The sequence below is a fragment of the Hippocampus guttulatus genome, unplaced genomic scaffold (genome assembly GCF_054856545.1).
Source record: "Hippocampus guttulatus isolate MCC_2025c unplaced genomic scaffold, RoL_Hgut_1.0 HiC_scaffold_52, whole genome shotgun sequence".
NCBI classification, from domain to species: Eukaryota; Metazoa; Chordata; class Actinopteri; order Syngnathiformes; family Syngnathidae; genus Hippocampus; species Hippocampus guttulatus.
The window spans coordinates 25,637-35,869 of record NW_028233911.1 but is presented as its reverse complement, the minus strand read 5'-3'; the positions used below and the strand labels follow the sequence as shown (position 1 = coordinate 35,869).

At 47.9% G+C, this 10,233-nt stretch overlaps 1 protein-coding gene across 4 annotated transcripts; it reads left to right on the top strand.

Moving 5' to 3' along the window:
• Positions 1-341: 341 nt before the first annotated feature.
• On the top strand, positions 342-10,028 carry LOC147184910 (zinc finger protein 362-like). Of its 4 annotated transcripts, none has more exons than XM_086104663.1 (12): positions 346-1,266; positions 1,803-2,189; positions 3,050-3,344; positions 3,927-4,049; positions 4,172-4,323; positions 4,653-4,729; positions 4,816-5,040; positions 6,348-6,515; positions 6,666-6,744; positions 7,022-7,180; positions 7,370-7,690; positions 7,804-10,028. In XM_086104663.1, exons 2-12 carry the CDS (start codon positions 2,127-2,129, stop codon positions 7,813-7,815), a joined length of 1,674 nt encoding a protein of 557 aa, XP_085960789.1. In that variant the 5' UTR covers positions 346-1,266; positions 1,803-2,126; the 3' UTR covers positions 7,816-10,028. The 4 variants fall into 4 exon arrangements, with proteins under 4 accessions (XP_085960790.1, XP_085960789.1, XP_085960787.1 ...); XM_086104661.1 differs by having other exon boundaries at positions 7,370-7,707; XM_086104664.1 differs by lacking the exon at positions 6,348-6,515 and having other exon boundaries at positions 342-1,266; positions 7,370-7,707.
• Positions 10,029-10,233: the final 205 nt, after the last annotated feature.

The window sequence follows — 10,233 nt, the reverse complement described above, 5'->3', positions numbered from 1 at the left end:
CTGTACTTGGGAAACAGAATGTCTCACGTTTGGAATGAATGACTTGAAATGTTTTTAGTTGCCTCAGATTTTTTAAGATCATTATGATTTGGTTTATTTTGAAAGAACCCAGCGGAATTGCACGTGTTCCTCTATGTCCAAATTTGACGCTGGCGGGTAGCTGGAGGGTGAAAAAAAGCGAAGAGGGGGGCAAAAAAGGAATATTCGAGGGGTAAGAGGGGCTGATTTGGATAAACTTTCTCAACTGTCCCGACCCGAGGAACCTCCGCGGAGCCGAAGGCCAGTCCATTTCACCGGTAACTACCTCCGGAGTCATTTGTCGATTGTTAACCGACTGTCTGCGAGCGCCGTCGTCGTCCCAGCGGCCGGAAGTCTGCATGAAGATTGGTCTCCCTGGCGAGGCGACGACGGCGTCGGCGGTTTTTTTCTCCCCCTGCCTGCCCTTTTTTTTTTTTTTTTTTTTTAATACGACACTTTTTTTCTCTTTTTTTATGTTCTCTCACCGCGATGAGCAGCGAGTAGCCAAGTGAGCCAGACAGCCAGCGAGGGTGTTTGTGTTTAGCCAGCAAAGCACACCGATGGCGCGGCCTCCGCGTAGGTTTAGCGAACAAAAGCAGAAAATTGATGGGGGCAAGTTAGCCTGATTAGCTTAGCTTAGCCTAGCCATGCTAACAATCGTGGTTCTTTGTAAAGTTCTTGGCAGGGACGTCGAGCTCTTCATCAACCGATTTCCCCCTTACAATAAGAACGGTGTCTGTAATATTTTCGCAGCTTGTGCTAATTGTTGGTGAGCTCGTGGCCGGAGACGTTTAATTTGCATACAATAGCCAATAATGCTCCACATACTTTTAACTGGCTGCCGATCAATTAGATTCATTTGGAGTCGACAAAAACAGACATGTTAGTTTAGCCCTCTGCCTTTGTAGTCTAGTCTAGTGGTTACCAAACAACATACTACACTAAGTACAAAAATAAATAATAATGCGTCTACGTCACTCTACCTGATTTGGTAAAGGGAATGAAATGACTTTGCTTACAAGTAATGACGAACATTTATAAAATATTTTTTAATATTTTTGTTAAATACAGTTAATCGGTTAATCAGAAACATAATCACTAGATGAATTCCTAATTTGAATAATTGTTACTTGCAGCCCTTATAGTTCATATTCAATTGTAACCAACATTAACATTGTACTTGCATATAGGAAAATAAACCGTCCAATCGTCCCTCGCCATATCACGGTTCATCTTCCCCGTTTTGCGGTAGGTCTGAAATGTTTTTGTTTTCACATTTAATTTTATTTACAATCTGACAAGTGACTGCCATCTTTGTGGCGCTTCCAAAACGACGCAAAATGAAATAAGCACTTATAACGGCTCTCAAATCCTCCATACCAAAAATTTCATGAAGACATTTTGTGATTGCTAAACTATGTGAGCAATTCTACTCCTGACACTCTGGTCTTCTCACATATAATGTTCCATTTGTGCAATTTAAATCAAGATTTGCATGCACATCACAGTACTTCTGATGCGTTGACTCGGACACAAGCCCCCGTGATTTTGACTTCCCATGGAAACTTATCGGTACAAATTTTTAACTGAAGGTTGCCAGCCAATCGGAGAAGAGGATCCCTGAGTTGTAGAAAGTGTCAAGTTTTGAGGAGATACATTAAGAAAAAAAAGAAAGTATTTCATATTACTTGAATTTGAACTCTTGAACTACTGTAGTCCTCTAATTTTCACAAGTCTTGGTGCGGTGAACATTGTGAATAAAGACTTTTTTTTTTCTGACCTAGATAATGATTTGCTGATATGTGAAACTGCCACATAAAGCGCCTTATTCAATGCCCCCCTCACCCCCCGTCCTCCTCCAAGTATCCGTGGCTGCCTATCGACAGCCTCTACGAGAACTCGATAGCCCAAAGTAAGGCCAGTATCAGTTCTCACCCATCCCGAGAAACAAAACATGCTCATGTGCATCAAGCTTTTATTTTAAACTAAATCCTCAAATGGATGGCTGCTACTTTGTGGATTTGCATCTCTTGAGGGGGTTTCTGGAACGTACAAGGAGGAGGGGTCGAGGTGTTTTCTAAGTGTGCTGCTTTTCAATTCCAGAAATAATGGACGAATCCCATTTCAACTCGTCCTACTTTTGGTCTCCCGTCCCCACTGTACAAGGACAGGTAGAGACAAACTTATTGTTGGCCTTGTCTTGAATGCATCTGGTGTCGTGGCATGTTTCTTCCGTGTCCCAGGATTCCTTGCAGTTTTATGTCCATGCCGACGCTTCCGCTCTGCCACGCACGCCACCCTCGCGTCGCTCATGTGACTTCTTTGACGGTTCCGCCACTCACATGACCACTCCTGTCTAGGGTTGCAAAGGGGTGGAACATTGCCGGTAAAATTTCCGTGGGAAGCTCAGCGCGGGAATTGAGGAAATATTCCAAATTGGGAACTTTCCATGGGAATTATAGGGGGGGGGAGTATTGGAGAGGTGTCGTGTCATTCAAGTGTAAATGTGAACATATGGATTCGTCATAAGTGGACGCTCGCGCAGACTCGCAAGCTTTCCTTGCCCAGATGCAAGGGCATTCCAAAACAGCGTGTCGTTGCTCCTTCACTCAATATGCTCAAATATATTTTCCTCAACGATCATTCACTTCCCAATTTCCAGCCAGACGTCACTTTGGTGAATCGCTGGTTAATCATCAATGATTCCCATGGAAGGTTTCCAACTTTGAAAATTCCTGGAAGTTTGCAACCCTACTCCTGTCCCTCTCCTCTCATTTCTCGGAGCTCTCCTCACACTTCTGTTTGTTTGCTTCTTCTCTTTGCATCTCACTTTTTGTTTTGTTTGTTTGTTCTCTCTCCTCCATGTCCTCCTTGCTCTTCCCATTCTTCATCCTCATGTTTTTGCCTCGCCCGCTTCCTCCAATCTCCTCTCAATGCCCTGCCCCTCACTTGTCCTCCCGCCATCCCTGCCGCCCCACCCCTGCGCTCGTCCCCACCAACACCAACCCCCCCCCCCCCCCCCCCCTTCTAGATTGAGAGCGCCATGTTCCTGAACAAAACCAAGGAGCAGCTCGGCACTGAGAAGCCGGGCGCGCCGGCGTTCCCGCACTCGGCCGCGTCCTCCGCCGCCCCGCACTACCCCACGGCGGTGCTCGCCATCCCCGGCCCAGCGGAGGCGGGGCCCGGACTGCGGGTGGTCACCAAACAGGAGGGCAGCGGCTCGGCAGGAGGAGGGAGCGCATCCATGGGCGCACACGTCAACCAGTCGCACACATCGCAGAACGTCACTGTCGTGCCCGTCCCTTCCACTGGAATCATGACCGCGGGTGAGCGGACGCTTCATTACCGACACTCGACTGGCATCCAACGACCTCAAAACAAAACAAAACAAAAAAAATCCACTTCATCACTTAATCCGACAATCCAATTGCGATTCAACCCCTCCCCTAATATTGCACTTTTAAGATGCGGGGGGGAGGGAACAATTTTGAGGTCCTTTTCCCATGTATTTTAAAATAAATGTATAAATGTGTGTACATTTTCGGACATTGTCAAATGACAAATAGTTTGGGAAAATGACTGCTGTTAATGACATCGTTGTTCTGGCTTAATCACAATGTACCGGATCTAAATCGACTGCTCGAACCTCCAGTAATAAATATGAGATTGTGTGACAGTATTGGTACATGTTCTGAAGTCATTCAAACCCTAAAGTCAAACTGTAGCAAAAGTAAACACCGGAGGTTCTTCCTTGCCTGACATCAACGCAAGTTGACACTGTCGCGCGTTGATTGTGATTTCGGTAGTCATGGCAAGAGATGCTTTTTAAATGTCAAATGGAACTTCTTGTGTTGTATTTCATGAACTTCATGTTGTTTGAGCTAACTTTGGTTTTGGTCTGCTGCCAGCGGGCCTGGTCATCACCACTCCCCCGGGCACGCTGGTGCCCACCGCCTCCACGCAGTCTTTTGTGGCCGGGCCTCACTCGGCCACCACCATGATCGTGTCCGCCGTGCACCCCTCAAACGCAGGTGAAGTTGTGGCAAGGGTTCTCTCTCTCTCTCTCTCTCTCTTTGGGCTGGCACAGGGCTGGGTGATAGGACGGCATCGAATATCGCCGGGATAGATGGCGAGCTGATGCTTGTGTCCGCAGACAAGAAGAACAACACGGCAGGACCCCCCGCCGTCATGGTGACGCCGGGCAAGCGGGGCAGGAAGAGCAAGCAGACGATGAGCAGAACGAGCAGCGTCCTTCCTCCAGGAAGCGATGCGTTAATACTGGCCCACCTGGCCGCCACGGGCCAGGTACGCCTCTGTAGTTTTGCCGTCTGGCCCTCTTGGGCACTTGCAGCAAAAAAAATGTGAATTTGAGGGGTCCTTTGCCATCCACATTGCCACTGTCAGATCACCTCCGCTCGTGTCACATCAGTAGATCACTCACACCACATTGCAAGTGATACCAGATATCATCCAGGCCCACTAAGAGTAACAAAATTCAACCAGCATACAATGGATTCACTATACCAATGGCAACTGGTTAAAAAAAAAAAAACACCAAACATTTTGCCTTTTTTACGTTCACCCGTTCCTCTGCGCTCTTGCGATGTTTCTCAAGAGTTTTCTATCCTCTCCAGCATCATTCTGCCGATCCTTACGACCTCTCCAACGACGAGGACGACCACTCCAGTAAAGAGGGCCCCAAATCCTACAGGTTGTGGCTTCACACATCTGAAAAACAATGATCGAGCGTTCGGCCTGTGAAAGTTTTCACCCCCCCCCCCCCATTCAACCTTCAAGGTGTCGCATGTGCGCCGTGACGTTCTTCAGCAAGTCGGACATGCAGATTCACGCCAAGTCGCACACGGAGGCCAAGCCCCACAAGTGTCCCCACTGCTCCAAGTCCTTTGCCAACTCCAGCTACCTGTCGCAGCACATCCGCATCCACAGCGGGGCCAAGCCCTACAGCTGCACCTACTGCCAGAAAGCCTTCAGGCAGCTCAGCCACCTGCAGCAGCACACACGGTACCCGACCTTTTCACACCATGCATGTGCCCGCCTTGCTGTGCATGAGGCCCCCGAACCGAGCGAGTTGAGGGAGACGAATGGAGATGCAGCTCTCTTTTTTCCAAAGAACATTTTGTTCATCGTCCCGAAAGGCATCCTCTTCGATCTGCTTTGGCCACTCAGCAGAGGCAATTAGTAACAGACATGTCATGGGCATGCTTGCATCAAAATCACCCAAAGATGAAGGAGTTGGCCTGTTTGGAGGGGGCGGTCCACTCCAATGCAGATGAGCCGCCGCCCCCGCTACTGCCAGGCCACTACCGGAGTACCACTTGCGCCATTTGCCAACCTTACTGCCAAGTTGTGGGCGGAGAAACTGTTCGTGTCTGAATGAGCCCAATCGTGACGTCGCAATCTGGTGAAATTCAAAGCTGTGCTCTCGTAGGCACATGAGAGTTTTAGTTTTCCAACCCTCGTTACTGTTCCTGCAGAGCATCAAGATGATGTGCATGAGTCATGCGTTAGGCTCTCTTTCGATGCATTGCGTGTGTTCAAAGAGCAGTTGTGTGAAGGTTTCTCATTTTCATCACATTGATGCTAATTAGCCAGTTAGCCTGTCGGTGGTGTTTTGCAGCACGTGTTAGCATCAAGCTCGCAGGTTTGCGATTAAATTAGATGGTCTAGTTGATCATTGTTGTGTAAAAAACATTTATTCTAATAAACAGTACTTCATTTAGTTTTGTTTTATGGGTCAGGCTAACAGTACACTTCAACTAGGTGCGACAAACTGCTTGAAGCAAGCACGCTGTGCATCTTGGTTGGTTTTCGAGCACAATGGAACACTTTCAAAAAAGTGTTTTGATTCGTGTAAATGTGTTATGATTGTGCTGAAAGCGCATGGGAGGGTTAAAACTATGAAGACGTTTGATTTGTATTCGGTCTCCTTTGCATTCACCTGTGGCAGGTGGGTCTGGACTGCCTCCCCGTTGATGGGTTTCAATTTGTCGTGCATAGGGAGTGATTCCGAACGGAGGCCGAGAGACCGAGACTGAGAGAGAGCGAGAGAAGCGTGACTGACTGTGCTTGCTTCTGTTGTACTTCTGTGTTTTCCAAAGTCGGACATGGCGCAAATGAGCCCAAACCAAATCACTTGAACGCATGATTTGCTCTTGAGTTCACTGTGAAGTTTGGTCATGCTCCGGCCTAAAGATCTCTCGCTCTTTCTCTCTCTCTCTCTTTCTCTCCCATGTTTGTTTCTCCCTGGGTCCATCCCCGCCTCCCCCCCGGCCCCCCGCCACCACTCTACGTGGCCGTCCCCGCGTCAGCAACCACACTGAGGCCAAGCCCCACAAGTGTCCCCACTGCTCCAAGTCCTTTGCCAACTCCAGCTACCTGTCGCAGCACATCCGCATCCACAGCGGGGCCAAGCCCTACAGCTGCACCTACTGCCAGAAAACCTTCAGGCAGCTCAGCCACCTGCAACAGCACACACGGTACTGGACCGTACTGGATCGGACCGGGCCGCGGGGGTGTCGGCGGTGGACTCCGCGGCAAAAGAAAAAGCGGCAGGACGCAGGAAGTTGTTGTTCTTGCCGTATGAGTCCACTCAGGATTTGTGGTGTGTCTGTCTGTGTGTCTCCCAGGATTCACACGGGTGACCGGCCGTACAAGTGTAACCATCCCGGCTGCGAGAAAGCTTTCACTCAGCTCTCCAACCTGCAGGTAGTGCAAATATGCCCACCCACTCAGTCACTCGCGTGGACCAAATAGTTGGTGCTCCACTGTGAAGGAAAGAAAAAACTTGCAGGGAGGGGCGCAGAAACAACCTTAATCCGACATGCGCCAGGACGACGAAAGACGAATGAAAATGAATCGGTGGCAATCTGGCATCACTTTGGAATTGTGGTTCAACGTTGTTGCTGAAAAGAACAAACATTTAAGGCTGCATGATGCCATCTCTGATTAAAATTTGCCATTGATTGCCATTGTTGTGCCGCAGTCTCACCGCCGGCAGCACAACAAGGACAAACCGTTCAAGTGCCACAACTGCAACCGTGGTTACACGGACGCCGCCAGCCTGGAGGTGCACCTGTCCACGCACACCGTCAAACACGCCAAGCTGTTCTCCTGCGGCCTGTGCAACCGCTCCTACACCTCGGTACGGGTCAGAGTGATGAAACTGACTAACAAGTGTCCCGCCCTACGAGGTTTTTTTTTTGTTACGAGCAGTCGCCCAAGTTTGAGTTAAAACCCGAGCTTCGGATACGGCGTGGCGACGTTTTTGGGGAGTCTCACGCCCTCCCGTCCATCAGCGTCACGCTGACCTCTCACGCTTTTGTTCCCCCAGGAGACGTACCTGATGAAACATATGAGGAAGCACAACCCCGACGCGCTCACGGCGGCCGAACAGGCGCAGCGCCACGGCTCCAGCGGCCGGGGCCGCGGACGCGGCAGGGGCCGGGGTCGGGGCGGCTCGCTGCAGGGCCCGGCCAACCCCAACAGTGCCGGCCCCCCCGGCGGATACCAGCAGCCCGGCGAGGGAGTCATCCCGTGCCCCTTCGATCTGCACCAGTACAAGACGGTGGCAGCCGGCGAGATCCAGTACAAACCAGGCACCGTGGCAGACCACAAAGACCTCTGCCTCACTGTGTCCACGTCCGCCATCCAGGTGGAGCACATGAACTCGTAGGAAACCAGACTTGACTCCGCGTTAAAAAAACAAAAAAAGAAATCCCCAAGAGGACTGGCTTTTCTACCTGTATTTCTGTGTGACTCTCAAAGGGATCGACCTAAAGACGCGCAGTGTTTTCACAACCACGACCAAGAAGCTTTAAGGAAGAGTGAGGCCCGCCGTGTCCAGTTTGTTTGCCCAAATCAGAAGCGGCTTCTCTATCTCCCATGAGGTGAGAGACTTTTCAGAGTTGTGGTTTCACCTTGTTTGGACGAAATACAGACGCTACCTTAGGAGGCGGGGCGGAATTCATGACTGACTTGTTGCAAAATCTAATCCTACGAGGGACCCAGACCCAGAGATGTTTCCCCCCAAGCTGATTTTGAGCAAAGGCAGCCATTTTTCATGTGAAAAATCTCTCGGCACACCACACCCCACCAAATGAATGTCACCAAAGTCGACACAATGAAATCTCAACAAACTCATTTTAATTCTCGTGCTTGGTGTGAAATGCCGGCCTGACTTGATCCGTTCTTCGAATGGCAACACGTCAATGGGCAGGTGTCTTGTGCCTTCTGCCATTTCATGGAAGCACACGCATGCAAGAGTTCCGGCTGTCATTATAAGTCACTTGCATCAATCGATTGATTCGTAATTAACTATGTTCGGACAAATGAACGCAAATGGCCTATTTCCACCGCACCTCTGATAATCTCTCACGGCGCGCTGTTTGGGAATCATCAAGAGACCCCATATATGATTTAAAAGAGAGGAGAAGAAAAACGTCATATATTCACACGAAAGAAACGGCAAAATATTCAACCAAACCATATAATTTCATCTAGTAAAAGTCTGCTAGCTTCTCAAGGGTCACCAACATGGCCCCCACCCCCCCACCACTTTGAGTAGCCTGAGGACCTTTTCTATAAATAGCTCCCTAGTAATTTTTTTTTTGTATGATGCCATTCATTTAAAAAAATGTGACACTTGACAATGAACTAACTTGTTTGTTGTAAACGAAACATTGATTTTTTTGTTTTGTTTTTTAAATATAGTGTAGTTCAACGGTCTGTATTGTATTGCATGACCCAACCCATAGCGTTTGCGGAGACACCCTAGCCGGCGCAACGACGAGATGATTTACCCCACGCAAATTTGTTCATTCAGAAGTGCCTATCAATCTGGTTGTGCCGGAAGCAGCTCTCCGTTTGTAACACGTTGGTGACGCCTGTGTCATGGTCATTATAAACCTGTAAAGAACTTCGGCTTGGCAAACGGAGCAGCAACACATTGAAACGGAGCGTTCTCCACGTATCTTTCTTCTTCTCCGGGGAATTGAATTACTCTACCTTCTTGTGTACGAATACCTGAATCTTGTCAACGGGACTGTGGCGAGCTCGGGTAGCGTCTGTCGTCCTTGCAGGAGGCATCATCACGTGCGTCGAGAAAGACGAAAGTCCTGTCGCCGGCTGCTCAAAATGGCTGTCGAGGGACGTTTGCCGAATGCACTAAACCGGGCAGGGCTCACGAACTAAGCACTTGCCTGAAACCCTGTATGTTTGTCACCTGTACTTTTTTTTTTTTTTTTAATATGTTCGTATTTTTGTACCGGCAGACAGAGGTGAGAGTGTGAATGTGAAGAGAGGAACAGTGTTTTGTTTTTGTTTTTATTGTTAACTAATAGAAACGTTTGTGACACTCTGTCGCAACATTTCAGCAGCCAGTTGTTGGGGGAAATCATGATTGTATGACAAAATGGCTGACAGGTACTGTTACTATTAATCTTAAACAAAACAAACACACACAAAAAAAGCTTTTTCGTGCATACTATGACTCTCATTACAATTGTATTGCAAATGTTATCCACACTATTATCAACTTAAAGGCATTATTATTATATGGCAGTATGCTGTACATAAGAGTTTTCTGCAAAAGGGAAGCATGTCCTGTGAAAAACATTACCCCACCCCCTTTAATTTTTTTTAAGACACAATAAAAAACTTTTTCTGTGCATTGGAATTTAAGAAAAAAAATAGTGATATTTATCAAATGATGTTTGGACTGGAATGATCAACAAACGGTGATAATATTTGGCAATGTGAAGTGACAGTGAATACAATTTACGATATTTGTTCATCTCGATTCACTTGCTGCCACACGTTTTCCTGCGTGTATCCATTGTCTGGATAGGAAAAATTATGAATTACCATTCAAGTTATGGCTGATGCTAACACAATGAGCCATGCCGCTCTTTAGCATACTGTATGCTCACCCAGTGGGACTGTTTGAGAATAAAGTTGGCAAACAGATTTCATAAATGTTTTTGTTCACCTTTCATAGCTTAATGTGGTTTTATTTGCTGTGCGTGATTTTCAACTGCCGTGGCTCCATTAAGTTGAACAGTTTTCAGATTTTAACGCTACTGTGAGTTTAAATTTGAGACATTCTGACCAGCTTTGTACTCTGAACTTTTCTTGGACAAAAAAAGAAAACTTACTTCAACACACTTTTTGCAGCTGGACAGTTGTTTTTCTGACCCG

What these genes read in the sequence shown, in the direction of transcription:
- LOC147184910 (XM_086104661.1), top strand. Translation starts at nt 2,127, where the DNA reads ATGGACGAATCCCATTTCAACTCGTCCTACTTTTGGTCTCCCGTCCCC. An exon ending in CGTGCACCCCTCAAACGCAG is followed by an intron (nt 4,050 to 4,171) that starts GTGAAGTTGTGG and finishes TTGTGTCCGCAG; the next exon opens with ACAAGAAGAACAACACGGCA. An exon ending in CAGGTGGAGCACATGAACTC is followed by an intron (nt 7,708 to 7,803) that starts GTAGGAAACCAG and finishes TGACTCTCAAAG; the next exon opens with GGATCGACCTAAAGACGCGC.